Source organism: Zeus faber (genome assembly GCF_960531495.2).
Source record: "Zeus faber genome assembly, chromosome: 22".
NCBI lineage: Eukaryota > Metazoa > Chordata > Actinopteri > Zeiformes > Zeidae > Zeus > Zeus faber.
Genome location: NC_137209.1, coordinates 5,909,589 through 5,925,919, shown reverse-complemented (window position 1 = coordinate 5,925,919; position 16,331 = coordinate 5,909,589). Strand labels below are relative to the sequence as shown.

Genomic DNA, 16,331 nt, shown 5'->3' with positions numbered 1-16,331 from the left:
GGTGTGAATTAACCTTGGGTGATCGTGCAAAATTCCAATTGCCGATCACTGGGGGGCAGCGATCTAAACGATTTTATCGGGGAGATGTTGTTTCCCCATTGTCCCAACAGTGGGGGGGGACACAGGTTTTTTTATCAGGTGTGGTTTTTTTTTTTAGCGTGAATGGGCATCGAGGCAGCGGATTGTCTGGGCAAGATATGCACATCCATGAGGAACGTGTCCTCGGCACAGGACACAGGGCGCACTTGATCGGCGCTCCGCCGTGCTGCTCCATTTGCCCAGAGCGGCAAAATGCCTAGAACCCGAGCTGGGGGCCATGTGCCCTTTAATTGTAAATCTGCCCAAGTTCAGTGTGAATCGAAGTTATAATTTCAACGATCAATATGCGTCCTTTCTCGATTTAGTCTGCGATATTTAAATTGTTACTGATGGCTCAACAGTTGGAGCTCTGGGGCTCGTAGGAGCACAAACAACATTCAAAAGATTGTTGCATCGTTTTTCTCCTGGAAGTTAACGTCCAACCCATTTTCATATCTTTGGAGTTGATACTCCTCTCAATGATAAAAAGGGATAATCTTTCCAACTCAAAATACCTTTGGTCCAGTGTTTGTGCTTTGCCATTGTGTTGCCAGTTTAGTCAACAATTACAGATAAACTATATTGGACAAATTACCATGACATCAGAGCAACAAGGCCCCACACTTCAGTGCAGATAACAAGGTAAAATGTTGTTACAACTGAGTCAGCTCAGTTGTAGAAAGTTATTGCTGACATGATCATTTTCCTTTTTCAGGTAACAAAGTACAAAAGCAGCACAAATCGTGATACTGACACAATCATGTTTGTGCACATAACTCAACATTTGCTGATATTTTATAATACAGAGATACTAACACTAGTTCATCCTAACTAAAGTCAATAGTAGTCAAATTGTTGAGGGTTGGTGCCGATTCTCCGTTTACTGTTCTTACAAATACAGTGTTGCATATTGTTTTGAACCGGATACTTTTCGTGACCTTCAACACACCGAATCCGTAACTAATCAAACATATCGGTTTTAACCTAAACATTTTGAAGTGAGCACTTTAAAGACACTATTCATTGCCTAAAAGACAAACAAGGTTTTTAATTTCTGTATCAGAAGCTGCCTCGGACACATTTGCTTTCATCGGAGGGACTGGAAAAATTCTCCCTTGCAGGTTATATGTAACCTTCCAAAAGACTTTGGTATTTTCTGGTTTTGTATTCAGAATTTTCACAATGGCTACTGTTAAGCTTTCTGTTTTTCACTAAACCCCAAAGCCAGTTATCGTGATGGAAGTGTTGCTATGGCCATACTTTTTTTTTTTTTTAAGTTGACACTGTACACACAGATATGCCTGATTAAATAATCAGTTAATGATATAATTTTTTTTTATTCTCACATTTTCCTCCTGTGTTTTTGAAGTGCACTATGTATAAAGGCAACCTAGTGCATGTATTTTTTTACAACCAGCAGGTGGCAGCAATGAGCTTCCTGTCTGTACATCATGGCACACGCTCCTCTCTTGAGCATCCCGTCTGTACATCATGGCACACGCTCTTCTCTTTCCCGCTGCGCAGGGGAAGGTGAAGGCACGCCGCTTGAGGTCTATGCTCTCCAACCTCAACAGCTCCGCCCTGGGGCCCTGCTCCTCTCCTCAGTTCCGCTCCCCCACAGGACGCGTGGGCAGCATGGAGCCCCGAACCCTGACTTCCCTCACGCACGGACACAACGCCGGGCTGGCCGCGCTCGGCAAGGTGGTCTTCAGCCTGGCGCCCGAGGGACGCATGGCCTTGTAAGCGCGGCCCACCGTTCTACCGTTTCATCGCAGCATTTGATGGTTAATTTTCCAGATCGGTCATCGTGTTTTGAACATGAGTTGTCGTTGTTTTTCCTCCCTTGGTTCTAGTACTTTCGGCATGGTGGACAGCGAAGAGACCTGCGTGGTGGTAATGGTGTACAACACCGCAGACAGCTGGGGCGTGCTCATAGGAGACACCGTAGTCATTCCAGAACCGCACGTCAAACGGCAAAGCATCACGCACAAAGATCAGGTCTGTTTATTTTTGGACGTCAGAAAATTAAATACAAATGTCTTCGCTGTTCTAGGAATTGACCATTTAAAGGGATACCATGCTGAAATTAAACGTCTTGTCATCATGAACAGGATTAAGTTTTAGTCCCATCGGCCACCCTGGTTTCTATGCAATAAGTGAAAGAAACAATGTGATTAAAATAAGCATTTCTAGGTTCCAAATGCAACGTGGGATGTAGCTGGTGAGAAAATGAACGGCTTCATTTGGTTCCCATTCTTGTTTGACTTGTCATTCCGTTCTCTGCAGTCTTTTGACTTCAGGAGTATACGAGTGGACTCCCCTCTGCTGCTCATCGTCAACGGCAAGAGACAGAGCCTTCAGAGTCAGATCGCCGCCTCCGTCAGCTACAAGCCCCAGAGTGAATGAGCGGAGACGTGTTACAGGACTGGGATGTTTCTGGGAGTTAAAATATTTGGCTGTGAAAACCAATTCCAAACTGTGTGCCTGTTTTGTGTGAGTTTTGTAAATAGAAGACCTTCCAAATGATGTTACCTTTCCGAAGAACTGTTTGTATATAGTTATAAATACCCCATTTGTTGTCGTCAGGGGAAGGGGGGGCCTTTTGCAAATGTATGGTGAACTGATGATTTCATGTGAGACGTATGAGTCCGATTTTGTATTAAAACATATATTTTAACACCCTGAGTGTATTTATTAAATGGTTTCAAAGTCAAAGGGGCTGCAAAGAAAATTCTCACTAGAACTTTTTGGAATTTGCTGGAATTTTGAGAGGAAGATTATTTTGTGGGGATTCAGGGGTGTCCCACTAAGTTTCCGTCTTAGATAAAGCTCAAGTTTTCATTCAAGGCTTACATAGCATAGAAATGTGTAAATAAGTATAGTATGAGTGAAATTAATATCTCAATAGCTAAAGCAAAAAACTTGGGTATATTATGACTTGACAGAAAAAAAAAAATGTGCATTTAGTGTGAATCCCTTCACCCAAAAACTCGGGAACTCCAAACGATAACCATGAATAAAACCGCCTGCAACAGCAGTGTTGTGCTACGTATCCACTCTCCTCCTGATCAGTGTTTCTTGAAACGGCGGCCTCCGCATCTAGCGGGCGAAGTGGGCTGGAAGAAGAGCCTGGCTCCCTCTGGCTCCAGGGTGGAGAACAGCACCCCGTCACCCCTGTCGTGGCCCGTGGACGGGAAGAAGGGGCTCCCCCGGGGAGTCGCCTGCTGAGCTCCTCCCAAGCAACCTGCTGGAAGTGGGAGCGCTCCTTTTATTCTGGACATGGCAGCTGTCCCTAAACTGAAAATCTGGTCATTACTTCCTGTGTTGGCCGTCCCTTTTTTGACGCAGTTCTAACTCTTGGCCATTTAATGTTAATTTTTTGTCTCCCTTCTTTCCTACATTAATAATTACAAATATAATGACTTCCAGCCTGGATACTATGCCAAATCTAAGCCTTTAACCGTTTACCTGTAATATTTGAAGTGGCCAAAATGGGTTGCTGATAAGACTTTTAAAAATATTTTTTGTCTATAATATATAAATGTAATTTTTGCATTGTCCCATACAGCTGCAAATGCATGCAATGCATTGGGCACTTTCAAATAAAGAATTTATATTTTAGTAAATAATGTAGTTTGAATAACAAACTGTTTTGCGTTAAATAATGATAATATAGTTATTATGATAATTGTTCATATTCAGAAAACTATCCAACATGCAAAGTTATAACAGTAACTTATTTGCTGTTGTAAACAGTAAATAGTGAAACGTTACAACAACTAAAGGGTAGAACTGCGACTTCAATTTCAAATAGGATTTATATCTCTTGAAATTTTCACGAATGATGGGATTAAGATTATTTTCGCTATTCCCAAGGCTCATCAGGAGCAGTACAGGCTCAAGGACCTCGAACGTGCTACCAGGAGCCGGGGATAGAACGGCCAATCCTCCAATTACGAGACGACCCGCTCTACCTCCTGAGCCACTAACGTAAGCAGTGCTATAAATCTTGGGATTTATAGCACGGAGATTTTTGCTTAAATATCCAATATCCAACATCCAACATGAAATATCCATTCAGTAATTTCAGTCCCTAGTACAGGAAGCCCATCTCATCTACCATGGTTGTCTTGATGTCCCTGTCGCAGTGGCATGTCTCTCTCCCCCACCACCATGTTCCGCAGCCTGAGAGAGTCGTACAGCCCCTGTAACTTCTGGTAATGTCTGTTCCTCTCCATCAGCCTCTCCGACACCTCAGTGTACTTACGCTTGTATTCTTCCAGCACCTGGGCAGAGGCGGGGGCCAAAGTCACAGGCCAAGCGAGTTAAACCTTCACCTTTACTTTTACCTTTCAGTTTAACTTTTACCTAGGTTATTCTCAACCCTGGCTAGAGAAACACGCATGGTTTGTGTGAAATTGCTGTTCAACTCAGAGCAAAGCGTCTTTTCCACCTTTTTCAGGGAGGAGATCTCCCCTTTCATGGCAGTGAGCTCCAGCTCTCTACACTGGTTCTGCTGGGTCAGCATCTTCTCCATCTGCTTCACCTGACACTCGGACTTAGACAGAGTGTAATCCTGGTACATACGCTCTTGGTGGATCTGCACACGACAACAAACAGAAGCCAATTGTCAGATTAAATGATATTACGACAGATTGAACAATGGCAAAGACAGGTGTGGTGTCGTGTTTTACACCATGAAAAACCAATCCGCCCATATTTATTTAACCCATTTTAAGTTCAATTAAATACAATTTCTGTGTGATTTGTTGATGCAATGTTTAAGGGATTATATGGAAAAAAATGGTAAACATAATTTTAGAACTTAGTCTTGATGCACACACACAGACACACACAGATAGGGCCTAATCTTAGACTAGATCACATTTGTAATCTGGACTAATTCAATTGGTCTTTCTCAGTCACGGTTTAAATTGTTTCAGACTTGCCCTAGTCTTGGTTTATACAAACGGTTTCCAGAAGAACAATTGGAGTTAATCCGGGTCTCAATTAAAGCTGGCCAGAGGCAGGTTTATTTTTGGATTAATTTGATGTGGGCCTCCAGGTTGTCCTTGACAATGGAGAAAATGGATTATCTGGACTAAAACCAGCACCAAGACCAGACAGAAGGCGCGGACTAGTCCTTCAATAGTCTTGGACTTCCTCGTGAGAACGAATTAATCTTAAATGAAGCAATGTCTCACAAAGGCAATTTGAAATTATTCAAAATGTATGTAGAATTATCTTGATTTAGATGAAACCCTGTCCGCGAAACCGTCCCAAAGTGTTTGGCCATACAGTGAACAATCACAAATAGATAGACCTGACCTGATAGCTCCAAAAGGATAGAGCTCGGGTGCTGATGTCCAGCACTATCTCTGGCCGGAGCCCAGCCAGCACAATGGCTTTGAACTCCTCGGAGGGCGACAACTCGGTCCTTATGATGTCCAGTTTCCCGGACAGCGCAGAGGAGCAGGCTGGGCAGATGGCCGGAGAATGACCAAACTCAATGGAGCCGTGCTGGTCACAGAACACATGCGAACAGGCCGTGGCCCAAGCGTGGCCGCACAGTTTGGCCCGGCACTTGGGGAAGTTGCAGTGAAGCGTGTCGTCGCAGAGCGACAAGGCCATGGCTGTGTGGCAAAAAAAAAAAAACAGTTCACAACGCAACAACATTGTTCACAACAACACAAGTACATCCGCAACGGCCAAGCCAGTCCGCCGACGAGCTGGAAAAGTGTACCACGTGAAACCATGAGAATTAAGGAGCTTTGGCAGAACCGCATGGAAGTCAATGGTGCAGGCAATTAAATCCAAACGCTTATGGCGACATATCAACTTACCGAAAGCAGTCAGGTCCAGAGGCTGCAACTTTGTTTTCTGAAAAGGAGAATGGGAAGAGTTGTATGAAGGGCACAGTGAATGACAACAAGACATTGAATGCTGACTAAAAGTATATTCTGTCACTTCTGTGTATGTTTTGACAGGTGTTAAACCACTCCCAAATCTGGTTTAACCGTTAACATATTTTACGCTTCAACACGTCGGTTAACTGGTTAATTTGATACAGAGGCCTAGTAGTTTGTTGTTGTTGTTGTTGTTGTTGTTTTTATTTTACACACGGCAGTTAGCGTCCGTTTATTTTAGCATTATGCTAATTTAAGAAAACAATCAGTTGAATGGGTTAGAGTTGAATTCGTTTTAGTTTTACTATTATTACCATTCAATGTCTACTTTCACGCTCTCGTCGACTGTTTGGCGTTAAATGTGCTGCCGCTATTTTCTTTCAACGTCGAACTACTTCACCCGAATAACGGAATATTTCGGCGACAACAAACGAGCGACACACCGCTGAATTACCGGTTTACCTGAATGACGTCACGTACCCTGGTTCCCTTCCTCCTCTGATTGGCCGATGTGATGCACGTGACCTGTTTGTCTTAATGATTAGATTTGTCGTATGTTGTCGTTTTTGGGGGTTTTTTGAATATTTTTATTCTGATTATTTATCATCGCCCATTGTTTTTTGGATGGAGTGCTTTTTCTGATTTTTGTTATAATATTATTATCACAAGTATTATTATTAGTCGACCTACTTTATTTTTGCACGGCCTTTGGCGCTGCCTTTTTTTTTTTTTTGTCATTCCACGTCAGTGACAAACATCGAATCGTTTGAGGATGTGTTCTATGACGGTAGCACCTTGGGTGTGTGTGTTCTCACTCGTGTTCCGAGCAAGTTATAATCACTGCGGGTGAAATAATGCCTCCCGTTTTCTCCTGCAGGCTTCGAGCGGGTCATATAATTTGAGACACCTACTTAAATATGGTCGTCGCCCCCCCACCCCCTCCGCTCCCTCTTTCTCTCTTTTATCCATTTCTCCACGTGGTACAGGAGTGGAGGCGGGGGGTGAAAGAGGGGCATTGTGCTGTGCGGCAGCGGATCCGGGGGTTCATAGTGAGAGAGGGGAGATGCTCACTCAACTGTGGCCAGCACGCCATTGTCGCGGATTCCCATCCATTCTCTGCTTTTTAAATAGAGCTCCAGTGGAAGACGGGGAGGGGGAGGGGGAGGGGGAGGGGGGGGGCGCTCCCGTAACACGCGAAATACATGCGTGTGCGTGTGCGTGTGCGTGCGGAATGGCTGTGTGGGCCCCAGAGCGGTCGTGCTCCCCCACCCTCCCTGGGCTACTGTTAATTAGGCCTATGTGAAAATCAAAGAGGGAGACGTGTCACGTCAGCTTCCAGGGCAGTGGGATCTCCCGTTCGACTTCTGTATTTGCATTGTGTTCAAGTTATGTTTAGAAATAAACTAAATTTAAAAAAAAAAAAAGTACATGAAAAAATAATAATAATATAAATATATATATATATCTATAATTCAGTGAACAATATAGCAGGGATGCATAGTGTGAGGAAGGGATTCCATCTGTGTGGCTGGTCACCTGTTTGACTTAGTAGGGGGTGGGCCAATTAAATTAGCAGTATCTTGGATCAAAACCCCTCATTATATTTAGGATCATTGCGCGATTATGACTCAGACGGCGGATCGTTTAGCGTTTGGGTCCAGCGGGGGCATTTGTTTCGGCATCCGACAGGTTTGACGTGTCACTGTCATGTTTTATTGGAAGTTTATCGCCGCCGGGCGAGTGTGCAAAGTAAAATAAGCAGAGGAGGGTGAGAGAGGGGAACCAGTGAGGCTGCGTGTTACAGGCCATTGAAATGCAAATATCATTGAAGAACAAGGAGCGGTTGTGTGTGTGTGTGTGTGTGTGTGTGTGTGTAAGAAAGCAGTGAGAGAGGAGGGGCGCAAATTGGACAAGTTTGGGGGGCGAAGAGACTTTTTTTTTTTTTTTTTTTTTTTTTTTTAAAGAAAGCAACCACACACGCACTCCGCGTGTTACGCTGCGGACCCACGGATTTCCACACACGCAACTTGCTGCGGATTTCACCGCAGACGAAAGCGGCTATTTTACCCCCCCCCCTCCACAATTGCGGAAACAATTTACAATTCTTTTTTTTTTTTAAACATTTAAATCCCCCCTTTTTTTTTTTTTTTTTTTTAAACCCCCATTCGTTGTCGGTTCGATTCGCTTCGCTTGGTCATTTGTTTTGTGTTGTTTGTTGTTTGTTGTCGTTTGTTGTTGTTTTTGGTTGTTGTTTTTTTTTGTTTGTTTTGTTTTTTGGTGCGTGCGCGCGCGGAAAGTGCCCGGTTCCGTGTAACCGTCTGATGCCACCCTCTCGCGCACCGTCCTCGTGAATCATGTCACGCCGGAAGCAGAAACGACCCCAGCAGCTCGTGAACGCGGATCCAGGGGGCACGAGGCTTCTCTCTCACGGTGAGGAACCCCCTTTATACGCGTGTGTGTGTGTGTGTGTGTGTGTGTGTGTGTGCTTGTCTCGCTTCTTTTAAAAACCCGCGTCGGGTTAATCAACGCAGGCGGCCGCCGCCGAAATTCCGAGCGTTTCAACGTTTTAGAAAGTTTCGGCCAAGCCGCCGTTGGGGGGCGGCGGTTTGCTGCTCGCGTCCGCTACCTGTTGCCCCCATCTCTCTCGCGTGTTTACGTCGTGAATAACCCTGGGTTTGGAGCGAAGGGAGTTGTGCGGGGCTTTTCGGGGAGCTAATTTAACAGAACACGTCGTTTAAGGTGGAAGGTAGTCTCCCCCCCCTCCTCCCCTCTCTCTCGCTCTCTGTTGCGTGGCCAGTCACTTTTAATAGGGGCCCCGCTTTAATGGACGCCGGGGCCAATACTGTGCCTGTGAACTGAATAAAGTAGGATTAACCAACATACGTCCGTGGGCTTTCTTTCTTTCGTCCCCCCCCCCCCCCTCTTGTGCTGTGGGGTCTTCTAGGAAGCCGAACAGGCTGCTGGGGGTCTCTGATGAGTGTGGAACGCTCCCTTATTTGTTAACAATAAGGTGCACGGGTTGGGGGATGGGAGTGCAGTGTTTTTCGCTAAAGATTAAGCTTCTACCCTTCCATTCTACTGCTCTTTCGCTCTCTCTCCCTTTACAATTCTCTCTCCCTTCTTCCCCCACATGTTCCTGCCTCTCAATGCACCCCTCCCCTCTCTCCCCCCTCTTGTCTCTTGCCCCAGTCCTATTGACTGTATATATTCCTACACGGTTGGGGGTTCTAATGGGTGAAAAAAGAAGTGCGTGTGTGTGTGTGTGACTTGTGCGTCGCAATGCACTAGGAAGTTGCCCAAAAGTGCTTTCACCGAAAAAGTGTCCTCTGGGGTGTACAGGAATGGGGGGGCGGGAAATAATCTCTGGAACACCTTGCAGGTTCAGAGAGTTAAAAGTAAACTTTGGAGCGGTACAGTCCGTCGCTAAATCCCTCCAGGAGGGAATACTTAGTTTGTCTCTCCATTGTTGCCTCCCTACCCCCCTTCTTTTCCTTTTTACTCTTTCTCACCCCATGCTCAAGATTCTGAAAGAATTTGACCCCTGAGTTGCGGAGGTCAGAGCAGTTGACCAATCAGAGTGCCTGGACAGTGCCCAAAACCCTTAGCATGGCCTGACCCTTGCCCTCTGCCGTGACGTAAGGGGGTAGGGTGAATAGGGAGATGAAAGACATATCTGCTGGAAAGAGGGGGGGGGTGTGGGTTAAGAGGGGTTATGGGTTGTCTAGGTGACGCCCATTGTCCTCTAAAATGTGTTGTCATAGCAGCAAGGTGGTCTGTAAGCTTTTTTTGTGTGCGCAAGACGTTTGCAGAGTTTTGCTCCGGAGAGCACAGATTGAGACAAGACATCACAAAGAGTCATAGACTACAAATAAACAAAAAGAAGTTTCTTTGTTCTGTTTATTTGCTTGGTCAAGGCCATTTCCTGCTAGGCATCTCCTTTTGAAGTTGCAGTACGATCTCTTGGTATGCACACAAATCTGCAAAAATAAACTTTGGAAGCAATGAAATAAACATGCCCTGCAGCCGAAGCAGAACATTTGAATGATCTCGCATACCTTGAAATGTATTTTCATATTGCAAAGTTTGAACTAAACAGTGTTGTGACTGAATCTAAAAAAAGAAAGAAAGAAAAAAGTTTGTTTTTAGCTTGAACATTTTTTTTTGTCGTTGTTGAAAATCCCTTGATTTATTCCTCTCTTTTTAATTTTTTTTTATTTTGTTGATTCTTAGATGGACACCTTGGTGTGAAATCCCCTTCCACTTCTCTTGGCTCAGAACTTGCATCATCTGGGTCCTCCTCCTCATCTCCAACCTCTCTCCAGGACTGCCAACCACCTCTGGCCCCTCGCCCGTCCCCCGGGGGCATCCACGCGCCCTCTTTACCCAGTGAGAGCTCGCCTCCTCCCCACTGGCCCAGCCACATAGTCCCCTACACCACCTCCCTTCCTAATACCCACTCATCCCTCTCCCCAGACTTTCCTCACCCCTCTTTGTCCTCTCAGACGCACTCCCCTCCTCCTCTGGGTCAAACTTCCAGCTCCCACACCCTCTCCGACCAAGGCCACTCTCACTCCGCCATGACTTCTCCGCAGATTGGCAGCTCCGCCACCACCACTACCTCTTCTTCCTCCTCCTCCACTTCTTCCCATTGTGTGCCTCAAAACAACAGCTCCATCTCAGGTCAGCAGCAGGCCTCCATCCCCCAGGGACAGATCCAGGTGCCTCCAACCCTGGCAGTGCTCCTGGAGGAGCTCAGGGTGCTGCAGCAGAGGCAAATCCACCAAATGCAAATGACGGAGGAGATCTGTAGGCACGTCCTACGGCTCGGAGGGGCTGTCTTTTCTCAAGATAACAACCTCCATGCCAGTGATGCCGATGCCAACCACAAATCGGCAGAGTCTGGATCTCCCTCACCCACGCATCCCAGCCCTGCCGCCCCAGCAACCTCGGCCTCAACCCTCTTGACCGGCTTACCGTCTTCGCTATTCCCGCAGCCACTTGTTTCCAAATCAAGCATTACACACACTAACGGAGGCAGAGTCCCTTCTTCCTCTGCCTCCTCATCATTGTCTTCCTCCTCTTCATCCTCTATTTCATCTGCTTTGAATTCCTCTGTCACTTCACTTCACCCCCTGTCTTTGTCACTGGGCCTGCCACCGCGCTACCTCCATGAAAAATCCGCCAACACCTCGCCATTCGGTCACAGCAATGGTATTAGTTTTCCCGCCCCCCCCCTGCCAACTAGCAGCACCCAGGACCACCTGCAACCCAGCTCCTCCCTGGGCTCCGCCTCATCAGCAGGCCGTCCTCCGCATGCCTGCCGGTTCTGTGGGAAGGTCCTCAGCAGTGATTCATCCCTTCAGATCCATCTTAGGTCACACACGGGTGAGAGGCCTTACCAGTGTCCGGTCTGCCTCAGCCGGTTCACAACCAGAGGAAACCTTAAAGCCCACTTCCTGCGGCACAGAGAGCAAAACCCAGAGCTGTCCCTGTCCCTGCTGCCCCCCGCTTTGTCTGAGCAGACCCAACCCGGTTCCGTCTCCGGAGCCACCCAGAGAAGGAGGAAGCGTCGGGCTGATGACGAAGAGCCGTTTAACGGGGTGAAAGGAAGCATTCCTGGGATGACGGAGAGCATGGCTTTGGGATTTCTGTCCAGTGCCTCCACCCGGGCCTCCCCGTCCTCTCTACCTCTGCCTCCCACTGTGGACATGGCACTGTTGTCCACAGCACACTCGCTGCTCCAACTGAACCGAGCCTCTGCTGCAGCAGTGGCCAGTGCTTCTGGATCCGTGGTGCCCGCTTCTACTTCTGCCTCTTCATCCTCATCTTTGGGTAGCCAGTTCAAAGGTGCCAAACAGCAGCGTTTCGATGAGAACACCCCTCCAGGCTCTGCCCTCCACTCGGCCTCTCCATACTCGCAGCTCGCCCACCTCCCCAAGATTCTATTTCCCGGAGGAACCTCAGCTCACCATCTCGCCCTTCTACGGCCCCCAACTCACCCCTCGGCCGCCCACCTGGCCTCCTCTCATCAACTCCCTTTCCCCTTCCCTCCTTTTCCTAATCCGTCAAGCTCCTCTCCCTCCTCTTCCTCCAACACCTCCTCTAGCCAGACCTCGGACACCTCAAAGTTGCAGCGGCTCGTCCAGAAGCTTGAGAAGCTGCCCCAGGTAGGGGCCACCTCCTCTTCCCCCTCCACCTCCTCCCACACCTTAACTGAAGCACCTGCCAATGGGGACACGCTAGGCTATGACTTATCCATCACTTCCAATTCCTACCGCAGGGAGATGTTGGCTGCTCTTGGTCTTAGCCCAAATGCTAACACAGGCATTTTAGGAAGCAGCCACGGAGTCCCCGGAATCACCACATCGAGCACCGCTACGGCGCTTTCTCTTCCTACTGCGTTGGCCACAAATCAGTGTGGCGTGTGTTTCCGTGTGCTCAGCTGCCCCAGGGCCCTACGTTTGCACCAAGCTACCCACCTGGGAGAGCGACCTTTCCCCTGCAAGCTTTGTGGCCGCTCCTTTTCAACCAAGGGCAGCCTGAGGGCCCACCTGGCCACCCACCGTGCTCGTCCACCCAATGCGCGTGCACAGAACTCCTGTCCGCTGTGCCCCCGCAAGTTCACCAACGCCCTGGTGCTCCAGCACCACATCCGCCTACATCTGGGGGGTCAGATACCACCAGAAGATGATATGCCCCCTGAAGATGGCACAGAAAGGGAGCATGCCAGCTTGACCGATGGTGATAACGACTCCGTAATCTCCCATTCGAAAGCCCAGCAACTCCTCCCGCTTGCTCTAACAATGAGCAGCAGCTCCAGACCTCCAATCAAAGCCCTTGGATCAGGGTCTACCTCTAAACAGGCCACATCTGCTCCAATATCTGTGAAGATGGAAGAATCGGAGGCCCTGACCCCAAGCATTAGCCCACCCCTGACCCGTAATCCCCCCTCTGCAGGATCCGAAGGCCCCCTGAAACTGGATGATAATTCTCTAGCTGATGATGATTCTCCAGCCGACCAAGGCGTTACCAGCCCTTCTAAAACAGTGTTAACTGGTTCTCATTCAGCCGTAGCCAATGGTGATTTGGATGAGGCCCCTCTTTCCCTCTGCGTTTCAAAGCCCGGTCCCAACAGCAATGTGCCGCAGAGCGGAGTCAGTAACAAGGCCTCCTTGCCCAAAGAGACCAAGGATGGCTTTGCGGATGAACCCGCCCCAAGTTCAGTTTTGGCCCCCAGATCTCCGCCCGCCACCGCCTTACCTGCACACACACCTCCCACCAGCCCCTTAGCAGCGGCCCTAGACGCGGAAGAGGCCCCTGGAAACTCGCCTCAGCCGGCGGCTGAGAGGGGCCGTTCTCCAAGTAAGGCTTGCGGTGACATGGTAACACCCGTGGATCCACAGCCGGAGAAGGAGACGACCACAGAGGAGGATAGCGGCGCGGCAGAAAAAAGCCCAGAAGAGCCAGAGACCATGCCGCCACCGCCGCCGCCGCCACCACCACCCGCCGCCCAGCCAGCACGTCCCGATAAACCCTACAGCTGCTCCCAGTGCGGGAAGGCGTACGCTAGCCGCAGCGGGCTAAAGGTGAGCCAAGCTGAAACATTTTATCACATTTTTTTGGTAATTATTGTGCCGTAGGACAGAATATTATGATTGGGCGTCCATCCATCCTTGTTGCATCTTTTACCGAGCATAATGTGTGTTCATTTTCCCACAGGGGCACATGAAAACGCACCCGGGAGCGATGGCGACCGCTCCAGTCAAGATCCAATCCAGCAGTGACGCGGCGGCAGAGCGCTCTTCACCTTCAGCAAACAAAATCCCAGCGGAGCAGCAGGGCAAACGGGGATCGGATAAAATCCCAGAGAAGAGCGACAACCCGGACATTCCTGCTGGTTCCAGCGTGGAAGGAGAGAAGCCGGTGGACGCTTCTGTGTAGAAAGTTAGTAGTATTACAACTGAAGGGCCCCTGTTCGCTCAAGGGCCCTGACAAGGGAATGTATTTCTATTTTATTTTTTTCAATAAAATGAGAATTTTTTTTTTTTCCTAGACTTGGTTGATTCTTAATTAGTGTATATTTTTGAGTTAGTCTGATAGATCTGCTTTGTCTGTACGTTAGCTTCGATAGTCGTACTTGAGTCGGTTTGAGCAAATGTTTTTTTTTTTTTTTTTTTTTACACTCCGTCTAAGAACACAGTGAGGCCTTATGTTACACATTTTGGAGAGCTGTGGGGAGGGGAGTGAAGCAGCGCGATGATGTGTACATGTTTATTTGCTGGAAAAGAAAATGTGAGCACCGCTATAGCCTACAGCTGTTAAAAGCTGCGAAATGAGATTGTTAAATATAAAAATGGATCGGTTTCCAGTTAGAAAGGGAAAAAAAAAGGAAAGAAAACATGCCAAAACAGGCCAATAAAGCAACGGCCAGTCTGTAAATATGAACTTGGGTTGTCTTTTTTTTTTTTTGTCAATTTCTTCCTTTTTCCCCCTCTTTGATTTTTTATTTTTATTTGTATGTTTTTGATGTGATGCTGCTGAACGCACATTCCGTGGGTTCATGAGTTGCACTGTGAGTTGCACTGTCTCCCCTTCTGCTCATCTCCAGAAACACACACACACACACACACACGAAACGACACGACACGACAGTTGCCGCGATCCCGACGATTGCGAGGTTTTCCACGTCGATTGTGTCGGAAGACCTCCTAGATGTCACCGTTTTTGATTGTAGCAAAATGGCCTTATCCACACCGATGATTGTACTTTTGCATTGTCTGTTCAATGTTACACACCTTTGGTGCCTCGTCTCTCTTGCTCCCTGCCTCTGTTGTTTCCCCCCCCCCCCCCCCCCCCCCGTTTCTCCTCCTCCTCCTCCTCCTCTCAAAGCACTCGAGAGTGAAGTTTTCTGCCCCGGACAGAAATGATCCGCTCTCACTGCATTCCTCCTTAGCTCGGTGGTAGTTGTTGTTCTTGTTATTGTATACTATTTTTTTTCATTTTATTTTTTTTGTCGTCACTTTGTTTTGGACTGTTCAACTTATTTTTCTTTCTTGCTTTGTAGCCACAGCGTTCAGTTGTGTTGCCGTTCGATATGGAAAACGATAAATAAAAGGAGGAGACGGTGACGTGAAAGGGAGCGGTGTTTGTCGTGTGACTTTGTGGGGAGGGACGTCCGTTTGTCTGGTTTTGGGATTAGAGCGCACGCCATTGAAGTCTCTCATCTGGTATTCTTCTCGCACGCCTCCCTGTGTGCGTCTGAATGTTTTACGTTTGTTCCAATGCTCGGCGTCTATGAATTGTGGGTGGGGGGGGTCCTTTGTCTGTCTGTGTGTGTGTGTGTGTGTGTGAAAAGGGGATAATCGGCACCCGAGAGTGTGATTGAGGGTGCAGCTGTACAGGACGCGCCTCCCCGGCCCTCTCTCCCTGTCATCATACTCTCTTTCATACTCCCTCTTTCATTTTCTCTTTCATTTCTCCCCTCTCTCTTTCGGCCCCAGCCACCCCTGTAATGGGCTGACACACAGGAAGCTCTAATCCTCACACAATGCCGCCCCACACTGACGGGGTGTGAGAGAGAGAGAGAGAGAGAGAGAGAGAGAGGGGCAGGGGCCAGCAGGGACCAACCTGGCCCAGCTGTCCCCAAAATGGCCGCCTTTAATCCCCGCACCCCTCCTCCTCCTCCTCCTCCTCCTCCTCCTCCTCCCAGTCCCAGTCAGGTCTCAGTGTGCCCTCCGGAAACCATGGCGACCGGTAACCAAGGGGAAGAATTCCCGGGGCAGAGAGCGGTGGGGCGAGGAGACAAAGGGGAGAGAAAGGAGCCCATGTGTGAGAAGTTTGTCCACATGCGCTCGCAAGCGACAGCTGATGTGTCTCAATCAAACAAAACAAAACCCCCAAAAAAAAGGAAGAAGAGGAGGAATGGCTCAAACCAGAGTGAAATAAGTTGTTCTCGCAGGAAGGGGTGGAGGTGGTGGTGGTGGTCAGGGGGGGGGGTGATAGGTTCCAGCCAGGTATCTCTCTGGCTTTGATCAAATAACTCACGGCTCCTCGTTCCACGCTGATCAAGGCGGACAGAGGACAAAGAGCACTCCCATTGTGCCGGAGGAACATGTGATGGAGGGAAAGGTCACTCGCCGTGATGGCCACGGTGCCCCGCTCTCGCTCCGCACCCGCTTTGATTGATTTATTGATTCATTAATCCCGACGATCAGCCGGCGCGTGTCATTCAGCTGAACAAGCCAAAGGAGGAACATTGCACTCATTCGGGATGACGACACCCTCCCCTCCCCCAATCGTATCCTTATTCACAAAAAAAAAAATGCAGCATTTTTTTTTTTTCCGCAC

At 48.3% G+C, this 16,331-nt stretch overlaps 3 protein-coding genes across 3 annotated transcripts in view; 2 read left to right on the top strand and 1 right to left on the bottom strand.

Annotated features, from left to right (window-relative positions):
* Positions 1-2,722, top strand: part of ttc5 (tetratricopeptide repeat domain 5) — a 4,987-nt gene extending 2,265 nt beyond the window's left edge. The window contains exons 7-9 of the mRNA XM_080022925.1: positions 1,603-1,817; positions 1,932-2,076; positions 2,365-2,722. Of these exons, the coding sequence (XP_079879051.1) occupies positions 1,603-1,817; positions 1,932-2,076; positions 2,365-2,484 (480 nt within the window). The 3' untranslated portion in view covers positions 2,485-2,722. The remainder of the gene's footprint in view (positions 1-1,602; positions 1,818-1,931; positions 2,077-2,364) is intronic.
* A 424-nt stretch (positions 2,723-3,146) lies between these two features.
* ccnb1ip1 (cyclin B1 interacting protein 1) lies at positions 3,147-5,709 on the bottom strand (the record flags this gene model as incomplete). The annotated part of the gene is made up of 4 exons (XM_080023149.1): positions 3,147-3,322; positions 4,199-4,364; positions 4,532-4,678; positions 5,407-5,709. 4 exons carry the CDS (start codon positions 5,707-5,709, stop codon positions 3,147-3,149), a joined length of 792 nt encoding a protein of 263 aa, XP_079879275.1.
* A 2,629-nt stretch (positions 5,710-8,338) lies between these two features.
* On the top strand, positions 8,339-13,925 carry LOC307247083 (uncharacterized protein; the record flags this gene model as incomplete). The annotated part of the gene is made up of 3 exons (XM_080023148.1): positions 8,339-8,414; positions 10,215-13,570; positions 13,704-13,925. The coding sequence occupies 3 exons, from the start codon at positions 8,339-8,341 to the stop codon at positions 13,923-13,925; spliced, it is 3,654 nt and encodes a 1,217-aa protein (XP_079879274.1).
* Between the last annotated feature and the right edge of the window lie 2,406 nt (positions 13,926-16,331).